At 42.5% G+C, this 13,225-nt stretch overlaps 1 protein-coding gene across 8 annotated transcripts in view; it reads left to right on the top strand.

Annotated features, from left to right (window-relative positions):
* The first annotated feature begins 3,970 nt into the window (after positions 1-3,970).
* The window catches only part of CTNND2 (catenin delta 2), a 655,387-nt gene continuing 646,132 nt past the window's right edge, over positions 3,971-13,225 (top strand). For 2 of the 8 annotated variants that reach the window (XM_065667605.1, XM_065667612.1), the window contains exon 1: positions 5,142-5,294. In XM_065667605.1, coding sequence (XP_065523677.1) covers positions 5,258-5,294 — 37 coding nt within the window. In that variant the 5' untranslated portion in view covers positions 5,142-5,257. Of the gene's footprint in view, positions 4,241-5,140; positions 5,295-13,225 lie in introns of those variants that run through there. The other 6 variants (XM_065667606.1, XM_065667609.1, XR_010610081.1 and 3 more) reach the window with 6 other exon arrangements.

The following is a 13,225-nucleotide window of genomic DNA, read 5'->3' on the forward strand; positions in this document are numbered from 1 at the left end:
ACTTGTGACTGACACAGACAACTGAATTCAACTGAAATTTTACCTTTTTATATAATTTTATAGGAAAAACTGACATATCAAAAATGCCAAATTACTTAGGAAATTAATGGTACCTATTAATTAAATAATAATTCTTAAAATGATTATTTTAAAGTCAAGCAGGTGCAAAAGAGGTTTTAACCCAGCAGTTTCAGAGTGATTTTGTTCATAACTGTCTGTCTGATCATCTGTGGATGAAGCTGAGAATAAGAAAATCCCAGTCAGGTCCTAGGGAGTTGAGAGTTGTATTCAGTACATACAATCCTACTTCCCCAATGCAAACATGCATTCATTTACAAAAGCTGTATGTACTACAAATTCTATTGTATCTTCCTATTGCCAGTCGAGCTTAGCACTTCAACAGTAATTTACTCATAACCAGATGGAGTCAAAACCAGCTGTGTCTCAGAACACGAAACACCTTATATTTCTTTAAGAGACTGCTGCTAAAAAACATTACCATGAGATTAGGGCACGAGTTTATGCAAATATATTTGTGCAAACCTTCTCTTGGACTTTATTTTTGTTGCATAGAAAGCCATCTCCATCCTGGGATTTACAGGTACTTTGCTGTTGGGTACAAAATGTTGTATATAATATTGTGTAACAATTTAGGAAAAGTGGAAAATACAAATAATACTACTATAATTCAGTGGTGACTTGACTTATTAAAGATGACATCATAGTCAAATAAGAGAGAAGAAATTTTAGTTATTTAAAGCCATTTCCACTTTGATTTCATTATGACACACTAAGATACTGTGTCTCAAGAAACATGCTGTTTCTTATCTAAAATATACTTCGATGGATGTTGTCAACTTCTTTTAATAATTCCACCTTTAAATAATTCTTGGAAAATGACAAGACAGTGTTTGCAGTAACTTCCTTTAAGCATTGATCTAGACTTGAAAAACTAATTATGCTCAGCTGATTATTCAGTTTATTCTTAATAAATAAAAAGGGCAAAAAACATGCTTTCCTGATTATATTCCAAACTGGCTAAAGATTTCCTGAAACATGAATGTGCTTCATAGAGCTAATTTTACTTCAGTTAGTTATGTTCTCAGAATTGAAAGCTCCCACTGACTTCAGTGTGACAAAGGGGGATGTTTGACCCTGACCATGATGGAGGCTCTCAGCAATCTTCCTATGAAGCACACGCTTAGTTTTATACATAATCTAAAAGTAAAAAAGTCAAACCACTCAGGAAATGCTTCCCATTCTGTTCAAAACTTCAGAAAACAAGTTCCCCAATTCTGTTCCAAAAACAATTAAACCAGGATTAAATATGGTTTATGTCAACACAGAACAACTAATGCTTGTGTCTAGGTATCCTACATATTAGAGGCTTTGTCTAACTGCTGACCAGTGTTCCTCCCCTGCCAGCTTCATCCTTTACCTGAAGATGAAATGTCCAAAAGAAAAAAATATATTTCTAGTTAGCAGGGAAAAGAATTACTGGCAACTAGCTATAGCAACATGCAGGCCTTGGGCATAAGCTTAAGCATTTTCTTATTATTATTGATCTTTATAATAGTAATTTAGAAGACAAAATATTTGAAAATTCCATTACTGAATTTAAATCTATCCATGTTACTACATTTTTTTTTTATTTTCTAAAATTTTTACTTGTCATGATTTTGACCAAATAAAAACTTGAGGCCTCAAGAAACTTTGTAAATCTTACAGGCAAATATAAGTGTCAAAGATGCTTTTGCCGCTCCTGTGCTTGAAACTCTTTGCCTTGATATAATAATTTCCTTTTGTTTTTCCATCTTTTTTCAATTAGAAAAACCCCACCCAAACAAACCCTTACAGACGTTAACTAAGAATTAGGCTACCCTAATTCTTACCTAATTAGGCTACCCTAATTAGGTACACCGCTCCCAGGCACAAACCAAGCAAGCCTTAGGTAAGAAACAGACTGCCTGCACCTGAAAAGGCTGGGACTGACCAAAAAAGTGAACAGCCTCCACCTAACTATGCTTTTGGCTTGTCAGAACAAGAGGCTTATTCACTAAGAAAGAAGTAGGCAGATAGTGACTGGTACAAAGAGGGTAATCCTTTCCAGAAGTCAGTTCCACTCCTTTCTACCTTCTTACCCCTCATTGCTCTCCCCTACCCTTTCTCCATGACAGCAGCAAGAGGAGCAACAAGGCACTTTTGAAGCCTGGTTTAGTTCCCTTGTCCCACTTCTTCTCCATATCCATAAGCAGGGCTCAGTCCTGACCCCTTCTCAGACCTCCCCTAGTGTCAGGTGCTGAAAAGGTGATGCAGGGAGAGTCAGGGAAGTTAAGCAGTAGGAGAAGGAGTGGTTCTGTGAATCCTGCGGTGTCTTAAGATGAATACTCTGTTACGCAAGATAGTGATTAGAAAGGAGGAAATTTTGTGAGAGAAAAACAGATGTCTTCAGACTCCTCCCAGATTCCTCCGAAACCTTTCTGCTTCCAGTTCTCCCTTCCCCTACAGAGGGTCTGCATTGGTTAGATACCATATTGCTTATTACTCCTCTATTTAACTTCCAGGCCAATAGCTTCCAGACTTACAGACTAGTACTTATCCATCAGGGAGAGTTGAGTATCTTAGGTGCATCCTTCATCAGCACACTCTGCTCATCCTAGAATTAGGCCAGATATGCATGATTCTCAGGACAATGAAATGCCCCTATTAGGTGGCTATATTTCAGGGGAAAAGAAAGGAGGACAGAGACTGTTTCTAGCCCTCTCTTTACTGACAGAAAAACCTCTCAGCTCTGAAGAAAAGGCTGGCTGCAGAAGATGGATCACAAGATGCTATGGTCGATCTAGGATGCTACGACACCCAGTAATTTTATTATCAAGTACATCTTGATGTTTAACAGTGAGGTAGTGACTCTAGGTATCTACTGGATAATACATTAAGTCCAGAGACAGATGCTGATCTCAGGCTGGGAATCACAAACCCAATGTCTTGCACTTAACAGACATTATGTTCTTCCTCCAGATGCAGATGACAAGCTGCTTTTTTCTTTTCTCTGTCCTTGTGAAATGGCAGCTACTGGTGGGTCTCTCCTTACTTTGCAACACTTCGGAAGTTTGAACATTTGTCAAGAAACAGGACAGCAGAGTTACACGTCTGGGAGTTTCAGAGTGGAAGACCAGTCTGCTTTGCAGTATAGGGCTCTAATCATGAAAGGGTTAAGTTAGCAAGCAGGCAGGTTTTATGCCTCCAGCTGCTGACTTCTCCAGCCTCAGACATCAAGGCCAGGCCTGATAATGCTGTTACAAGTTAGGACAATGGAAGGGGAATCAACTTTCCTAGTTTTTTAAGAGGAAAAAATGGACATAATCACTACAGATTTATTTAACCATTTACTGTTATGGCTTCTTGAATTGCTTAAGTAGGGTTCTCTGAATACTATTTTTCTCTTCTGTCCCTATGGTGCAACTTTGAAAACTGGTGTCCTTATTCATGAGGCTACAAATAGCTGATAAACAAGCTGGCTTCAAGGCAGTGCACGTAACATTCTGCATTTAGTCCTTTCCTGGGTAAATAGTGAAGGTAAAATGAAGACAAGTTATACAGGGAAATAAAACAGAGAGACCACAGGCAGAAAACAAATCTTTCTGGCGCTGGACACAGCACGAGGAATGGGAAGGGACGACACACTCGTGAAAGGAGCTGGCGCAACCACCACCTTAGCACCTTAGCGACGTGCGGCTGGAACTTAGTGGGGTGGGGCTCCTCAGTGGGGAGCGCTTGGGAAGCTGCGAGAAGGCCAAGCGAAAGGTGGCAGCAGCGAGTCGCTCTTCAGCTAGAGCGCGGCGGCGGGTCTCGTCGGGTGCCAGCGGGCAGAGCTCGACGGCGAGCACGTCCTGTTACCCCACGGCCGTTAATAAAGCGCTCCTGTGATGTGCGCGCCGGCCGGGCCCTGACACGGGAGGATGGCCGCTTTGACCCGTCCCGCGGGGGCCGCCGGCCTCCCCTCACACCGAGGGAAAAGCGACATCCCTCCCGTCCCGTGCTGCCGAGCCGCTGCCGGCAATTCACCGGCTGTAGGCGTTGCCCTGACGCCTCAGCCGAGTAAACGGGTTTCCCGACTGGCTGCGAGCGTCAATTAGCGGTAATTACCGCAGGCAGCAACCAAAACCCTGGTGTTTTTCCTTAGTCACCAAAACTCTGCGCGGCGAGTTACGAGGGTCGATGGAATGGCAACTTTCAGGTGAGTGCTGCAACTGCATTCTACGCAAGCTTTTCAGCGAAGGGCTAAGCGTGCACATCTTAAACATGACTGTCCCACGCCCTGCCCTCCCTGCTCTTGCCAAGACTTCTGAAAACATGGCACATTTTCAACCTAGGCTTCCCAAGAATGGGGAGGGAGAACCAGCCGAGCAGTAGGATCGGCTTTCCCTTCCCTGTTGCTTTTGCCGTTTTGCCTGCCAGACCTCAAGTTTCAGTCCCCCAGCCCAAGGCAGTGGGTGCAGCTGTCAGTGCCAAGCGACTGCTCCCCACCGACGCCCGCCAGCCGGCCGGCCTGCTTTCCTCCCCTTCCCCGGCAAACCCCAGTCCCCCGGCCGTGGGGGGAGGCACCCCGCTGCGGTGAGGTGGGGGCACCTGGCCCGGCCCGGCGCTTCCCGACCCCCGCCAGTCGCAGGCAGTGGCGGCGCCTCAGCGAGAGAAGGGCCTCCCGCCCCCTCCCTCTCCTTAGCGCCGGCTGCTCGGTCGCTGGCGGGCGGGCTCCTGCCGGGGAGGGGACAGAGGAGGGAGGAGCGGAGAAGGAGGGAAGGAGGCAGGGCAGGCGGGAGCGCGGCGGCGGCAGATGCTGCGGCGGCGGCTGTGTCTCCTTCGGCCACATCCCGCGGCCGGTGCGCCCGCCTGGCGCGCTGCGCTACGGCGGCGCCGCGCAGCCTGCCCCAGCCGCCGCCGCAGCGGCCCCGCGCCTCGCCCGGGCGGCGGGGCGGTGGGTGCCGAGCCCGCCTCTCCCCGGCAGCCGGCGGGCAGCCGTCCTGCGGCGGAGCCCTTCGGACCCGGATCGGCGCGCTCGCACGGACACGGGGACACAGGGACGCAGACGCACGCCGGGGTTGGGGGGGGGGGGGGGGGGTGGGCAAGCCGAGGATGTTGCAGCTGGGCAAGGTCAGGACCTTGCGGTGAAGCCCGGGGCCGTTGCTCGCCTCCTCCCCCCGCCCTCTTTCATCCTTGCCTAGCGGACTGAGGATTTGCTGTTGGGTTTTGGTGTATGTTTGGGAGACAGCAGGCTGAAGCGGCGCCGATCGGTGAGTACGACAGACACCGTAATGGTGCCAGGTTCTCCCCCCTCCTTCCCGCTTGCGTGATATCTCCTCTTGGTGCGGGCTCCTGTAGTGCTCCCCTCGGCGAGGCAACCGGGATGGGCTGGGCTGCTGGGAGCTGTGCGAGAGCCGTGCTTGTGCCTTCAAGCATTAGGGTAACAAAGTGCGTTTATTTCCCTTGTTTCTTCCTCCCTCGCCTTCCCGCCCCCCTCCCCCCCCCCCCCCCCCATCCTTTCCCTCTCTTTCTATGTTAGTCGTTGCTTATGTAGGGCATCCGCGGCACCGTGTCTCCCGACGCTCTGCACTAGAGTACTCGTTATGGCAGTGAAGTCATGGGCTGAGGAGGAGGAGGAAGGGGCCCGGAGACCCGCGGGCGGGGGCAGCTCCCGGCCCTGCGCGGAGCCGGGCGGGAGGTGCCGGCACGATGGCCCTGGCCCTGGGGCGGCTCTGGGTGGCGGCGGCGGCAGCTCCGTGTGCCTGTCTGTGTGTCCGTGTGTCTGACCGTGTGCTGTGGGGAGGGTGGTGGTGTCTTCCTTTGAAGCCACCGTCTGCGAAATCCTGCGCTCGAGGAGCGGTGGGAGGGGAGCCGAGATGTGCCCGGTGATGTTTCGTTGATCTATATTTAATGGCTGAAAGGAAAGATGCTTTTCTTTCCTTTTACCCCTACCGTACTCTTATTCTGGTGTGTAATGTGCTTGCATCGATCGGTCAAAGCGTAGGTTCAGCTGAATCGAGCCGCCACAGAGGAGGCGCAGCAGCGCAGGCGGTACGTGTAATACACAAATTCATCTGGTCGGGGATCTTGGAGAAAAATAAAAACCCTGAAGAGGAGTCATTTTAGAAACCGTGTTAAATTTCCCCTGGAGGGATTGGAGGCACGAATACGTAGAATACAGCATCTTGTGCAGAGACATTTTCTTTCTGATACTTTAAGTGTTAGGGTGTCGTAATTAACCTAGTGTGTTGTAGAAAAACACCCCAAACATGCAGAAAATATCTAGAAATGAATGTTCCTTTATTAAACACCCAACTGCTAACTTTATCGGCTGTTTTAGCTGATACTTATGCCCCTTAAAACATGTATGCCTTTTTATTGGCTATAACAACATAAAGTAAAAACTTCATGGTGCAGGTTTATTTTCACAGACTGTAGAGCTAGTCTGTATGTAAAGTGAAATCAGTGAATCGGCTTGAGCTGCGGTTTGTAGCAAACCTCTCTGTGGAGTACGTCAAGACTTGCATACCTCAAGATAGCGAGAGAACTGCACAGAATTATATAGAGTTTTATGTAAGTCTGTTGTGAGCTTCTGCAAAATCAAAGGAGGGGAAAATATCTTTTGTTATCCTGTGTTTAAGGATGTATTCATCTTGTCTGAAAAAAATTATCTGATTACCTAACTCATGTAGGCTGGATTGATACGTTTCAACAGCCCTAGTCAGCTGGTCAGTGTATAAATGACGTGGTGCGAGGGAGTTAGGTGCCGGTCTCCAGAGGAAGATGCTGCACATCCTACTTGTGGGCCTCTGGGGCTCAGATGGCTTTAGGGCTTTTGTGAGCCTGTATACCTTTATGTGGTTTATCTGGGGGGAGGCCCCAACCCTAAACCCAAACCATCTGGAAAACTGTGATCTGTAAGCAAAATGTGGAAGTTCTGCGGTGATAGAATACCCTTGTAAGACCTAATTCTGAGCCAAGTTGGTGAAGCTGTCTCTTCAGTCAGTGAATGACTTGACTCTTTGGGAGCCTTGACTTGACTATCAGTCTGCATCCTGCAGAACTGCAGAGAGCTTGCAATAGATCATTGTCATTAATGAGAAGTTGATTAAAGGCTTGGGACTGCGTTGAATCTGATTATGTTGAATGTTGTAGCACTGAAATAGGAGATCACATCTTGATCACGTTGTTCAGAGATGGTTTTTGCAGTCTGTTACATAAGAGAGGCTTGGGGGGAAAAAAAAAAAAAAAGGAGTAGCGGGCTGTGCTGTGTGTATGTACCAAAGGAAATACCCCTCAAAGCTGCTGGTGGAAGCCAGGTGTTTATTTCTGAATGCCAGTTGCATGACTTCTTGTGGATTGCAGGAAAGATCCTTTTGGAAGGGAACTCTAGCTTCCGTGGCCCAGTTCTGTTTATCGGGTACCTTAACAGATGTTAAAAGCAGTAAATAATAGCTCATCAGTGACACAAGCTTGTGACTTCTGCTGTAGTTTAGTTGTTTGTTTTTTTTGACTAACACTACTAAAATAACTTTATCCTCACATAATGAGCTCTGACAGACAGCTGCACAAAATCGAGTAGCAACTGAAAAAAAAATGTGTTTGCATAATTCTGATTTGCATAATTTACCTTTGCTGATGGATGGTATCAGTTTGATGGCTGTGGTTTGGTGTTAGGTGTTTGTTCCTGAAGGCACATGTAAAATCAACATGCTACAATGGAAGTGCTGGAGCAGCTTATTTTAAGGGTTTTAAGAAGTGCATTTTTAAGTAGGGCTGTAGATTGTCATGTAAATGGAGCAGATAACAGAATCAGCCCAACTCATGAGTGGCAAATTTTGCAGTAAATTTCAGATACATTTTCTGTTTCATGGTTCAGTGTGATATGATTTTTAGATCCTGCCACTTGTGGAAATTCCAACACATCTTTGTTAGTATTTCAAATGTGTATTTTGACAATTCCTAAAACCAGCTCTTTTCAGGAGTATCAGCAAGATAAGGAAAATACATCATTACGGTACTCTTTACTTAAATAAGGACTTGTGGCTTTGATGCTTATTGATTGGGCTTGTAAGTCATGAAGAGCTTGATATTTCAAGTTACAGCTGAGGTTTGACAAAAATGAAATTGATTGTTTCTCCCCTTTGAAGTCCTGAATGAGATCTTATTACAAGATGAGTTTTGGATGCTTATTTAACTGCACAATATTAAATGTAGTAGTCTAATTATTAGACTATTATGTTATTAATAATTAGTCTAATTATTATTTAGTCTAATTATTAATAACATAAAAGTAAGCCATCAGCCATAATGGAGACAGCATTTTTAAGTATAGCACATTTGTTTTTTGAATGACAGAATGACTCTCAAATAGGACTAAAATACATCTGCTTTTAAATGAGATTGATTCTCTCCCTCCTCATACCTCTTCCCCTCCGCCCCGAACAAAAGTCACTGCACCTGTAAAACTGTAAATTTTTCTGACCTTTTCTCTAGTTATTTATCCATTCCCCACCCCCCCACCCCCCCGATGGGGGCATTCTGTTACATCAGTAGGAACTCTCCATGCAGGACAGGTATGCTCATGCACTGTAGAACATCAGAACATCACCCTTTGGCTAATGGCTCTTCTCTAGTTAGGCTCACTTGGAAAAGTCTGAATTGCAGCATGACACACTAAAACAGTTTCTTCTATCCCCTTGGGATGTGCTAACTCAGTGTCATGAATGGGTTGTAATGCTGATCGCCTGACTAGATTCTTTGGCAGTATGCTGGACGAAATTTAAATTCAGTAAAATTAAAAGGAAATATGGTGTTGTTTATGTGTAAACTGATAGCCAAGTTAATAGATTTTTGGTTTTTATTATTGTTGTTGTATAGTTGCCAGTTTAGTGTAAAACTAAGAAATGGAGAAACATCTCAGTATCTATGAGAGCAAATATTTAGTATTTGTTTAAGTGGCTCTTGGCATGCTAACTCACAGTGCATTCTGCTAGCTCTTAATCTGCCTGTTCTACTTTACAAAATTCAATTATAGTAATAAGCAATAACTTCAGGAGATACAAAGCATGGAAGAATATGTATTATTTTGTCCTTTTGGCCACTGCCTATTTTATAGAAGTTTCTGAGAAAAAAAACCAGGCTTGTAATGAAGCTTTAAAACTGTACTTCTCAGACCTACCCAAAAGGTGGTAACTTTTTTTGATTTGTATGTAAAATAACCATGTTTTCTGTTATATTTTATTAGAGTTTATTGCATTAGCCATTATAGTTCTACTGTATGACAGACCGTTATTTTCCACTTGTTCTCATTCATTTTAAGAAGCCACAAATAGGCAGAGACCACTTTGAGCTGTAACAACCAAGTCAAGAACATCTTGTGAGTCAAAAGGGTTTGTCAGAAAAGGTTATCTGGGGGATGATTTTGCATTTTCCCCCTTCTACCCTTTCCCTTCTTTATTTTTTCTTGGAAGTTTACGGTTGGTTTCTTCATCTCCCAAAAATCTTCACAGTACAGAAACTTCCTTTTGGCCAAGAAAATGACTTTCAAAAATTGACAGTACAACTTAAATTTGTCTGTTTAGTGTAACATAAGCATATTCTTTCTTTAAGCCATACATACATTCTTCTGCCCTAACACAGTCAATTAAGTGACACCATAATATCCCTTTAAGGCTGAATTTTTGAAGAGAGACAAATGAAAATGCAGGTAGCTTAAATAGAGATTCTAATGATGTTCCTAGTGGTTCTCAATGCACTGGATGAGACTTAACTCTTCCATATTAATTTAGATCAGATTAATTTCTTTTAAATTAGTAAGATATTTGGGGCAATAATGAGGAATAAGTTTCAGAGTGGTCGTAGAAAATTGCTGTACATTTTGGCACTGCTGGGATTACTAAAATTTGTAATCTGCATCCTGTAAAAGGTATGTGCCTTCATTCACAACCAGCAAGCAGTTTGGGAGGGTGACTGGCAAGGGTCTCAAGGGTGTAGTAAAAGGCTCCAGACAATTAATTTCAAGGAATGTACTGTATTTTAATTCCCACTTTCCAGGAGGGTACTTCTGCCATTTTTGAATCTGGGTATCTGAAAAGCAAGAAAATATGCACTGGATGTTGAAAACAGAACACATGAACCTTAAAACTTTTCTTTATAGTATTCCATCAAAATACTGAATCTTGGGAGTGTGTGTATGTCTGGTACAGAAGCTGATGTACAGGCATGTGTGTGTGTTTTGATGTGGGTTTTTTGTGTTTGTTTTTATTTTTACATCATTTTAGATTAATCTGAGTGAAGAATCTAACTTCTGAAGGTGGCGTATCTGATTATCTGAATCAAGTCTTGGTATTCTGATATTTTCTCCTAATGTTGTACTTGGCTGGGTAGTAATTGGGTTTCTCTGAAAGCAGGTAGTTGTTGTCCCAGTCGAATTTGCTTGTTTAAAAATAATTGTTCTTGCTAAGAGGGTGACTCTTATTTTACCTGTTTGGCATATGGGAAGGCAAAAGCCTTTTCATGCTCAGTTTTTGACACGAGAAATGGTATGGCAGTGAATATAGAGGTTCATATTCAGTGAAAAGCAGAGTGAGAAGGCAGAAGAGAAGGCTAGGTCAGAGAATGGTTATCGAAGGAAACAGTAGCTTAAAGGTTTTCAACAATGGAAATTGCTCAAAATTAGACAACGAAAGCCTTTCTGGGCAAACCTTGTTGTTGTCTTGTATGCCAGAATTTTTAGAGAAATCGAATTCTTTAAAAATACCGAGAGGCATTCTTATGCCATCTTTTTTTGCACACATATTTCTTTCAACTGTAATTCAGGGCAGCTTTTGAACGCGCCTAATCATCTCATTTCTGAATGGTGTGATACATCTGAAAATGACATTCTGTGCAATTTAGAAGCTGAAGTCTCATGGAAAGTGAGAGTTGGGCTCCTAAATGGTGTGGATGCTAAATAAAGAGTGGATAATCTAGTGAATTCTTACAGATCAAAATCTAGGTCAGTCTTTAAGCATTTTGACAAATTTTAACAAAATGACTAGTCATATTCAGCACTTTCTGAATATTTCTTATGAAGTACCTCTGTCCTTGATTACCACATGATGGTAACCTGAACCTTGAGTTCAGTGCCTAACCTTGTCTGACCTAGTGTGCTCAGAAGTGAAGTGAATAGAACAAAAGAGACTTTGGGTGTTTTAAAAAGTTTGTGCTTTAATGAAGGAGGTTGACAGTAATTGATGAAGCACATAATTCCTGCTATTCTTACTGCAAATGGTTTTGAAGCTTGAGTTACAAGAATAACGTGACTTTATATGTGGATTTCCACTGTAGTACTGATGTATGTCATCTGGCAGTACAGGGGAGAACCTGAAAGTGTGATAGTACATCTCTTCTTTGTGTCAGTAATGTAGAAAGCTTAATGCATTCTTAAAATTATCATTGTAATTAAAATGACAGAAGACAGTTGGCTTCCGTTTCCTTTGTTTCTGTTGTTGAACCACGTTCATAGCATTAATGACCTGCAGAAGAATTTTGAGTAACAGGGTTGGAAGTTCTGCTTAGGGATCACCAAGTTAATTCCCAAATGCCTCTCAGCTATGTCTGCATGATTTTGAGAAGGTAAAGTTTGCTTAACTGTGAGTGAGAAAACTAGCATTTATATGACACCGTACTCATCAAGTACTAACTACTACAGATGCTTTTATTTTACTAATGACATACAGCATCCTATGGGCGAATGCATATGACAGATGCCACACCATTTCCTCTTCTTCTCCTGTGTAAGTATGGTGGCCCCTTAAAGATTTTATAGGTTCAGAAGTACGTATTTTTTTGGTTGAAAGAGTTTCTGACAAGCTTAGCAGATTATTTTACTTATTTTCTACTTCTGACTTGTGTTGTCTTTACCAAGAACAAGTACATTATTGCACAAAGCCTCAAGGGTCTTGGGGGACTCTGACTTTAATCTCTTCTAAGAAGAATGGACAGGTTGAGCTTAATTAAAAACATGCATGTCTAATCAAAGGGTAAATTTAGAATCGTAAGTTTTAAGAACTGGCATTAGAAACAAAGTAATGATAACCAAGAAATCTTTTTCACATAAATGGGAACATTGAACAGAAGCCATAGTATATGTGAGAAGCCTAATACAATATTCTGTTAAGCAATTATTTAATACTCCTAGGTAAATAGGTTCTTTTAATGTGTCATTACATGTGGGTGTTGTTTTTGATTTTTTTTTTTTTTTTTTTTTTGGTTTGGTTTGGTTTGGGTTTTGGTATTTTTTGGTTGTAGCTCCCTCCCCCAGTAAAAGCGAATTCCAAAGCATATTTTTCTAGTCAAATTAAGGAAGTTGGTTAGCCTCTTTTTTGTGAGTTTGCTTCCACTGGGATCTTGTGCACTTAATTCTCAATGCTAACTGTCATAATGAGCACTCAAAGGATGGATAATGCTCCTCATTTCAGAAAGGAATAAGCATTTCCTTGTATTCTGTGTCAGCTTATGTAGCATAGATCTATGCAGCAATTATTTTAGGTGGATGAAATGCAAAGGTATAGTATAAAACTTAACATTTACATCTCTTCTTTGCCCTTTTGAGGTTGAGCTTTGATCAGTTGTCTTAAATGTTGCCTCTCTGTAAATACCTTTTAATTAAAAGTAGCCAAGATTAATCAGCTTTGTAATTCTTACTTTTCTGTCTGCAGGTCTAGGAGGTACAGTGCATGTGTAGGTCTTGCTGTCTTTTTTTTTTTTTTTCTCCTAGTCTGTTTAAAGAGATGTGAATTTTTGATAGTGAGTAGTAAATATTTCTCCTATTTCATGTCTACTGGCATAAAAAGACTTAAACTAAGCAGAAAAAGACACCTGTTTTTGAGAGGTAAAACCAAGACTTTGATCATGTTTTATGACTTCCATTTATCTTAGAATGGCTGAAACTTTGCACTGCTAGATTAGGAATTTAGTTCGATTTCCAAAGTAAGATTTTATTTTTTCTTTCTTTCTTTAGTAAGTGCAGTGTTAGTATTTGAGGAATATTCTGTACCTGATACTTAATGCCAGTGAAGTGCCACATAAACTTCACCTCCTTTCAGAACTTCGGGACATTTTAATTTTTTTGACATCTGGCATCTTTGTCTGATGACCTGAACATGCTATTGTCATTTTCACTGGAAGGCCTGCTGGGCAGAGTCATTGCAAAGAA

The sequence above is a fragment of the Lathamus discolor genome, chromosome 2, assembly GCF_037157495.1.
Source record: "Lathamus discolor isolate bLatDis1 chromosome 2, bLatDis1.hap1, whole genome shotgun sequence".
NCBI classification, from domain to species: domain Eukaryota; kingdom Metazoa; phylum Chordata; class Aves; order Psittaciformes; family Psittacidae; genus Lathamus; species Lathamus discolor.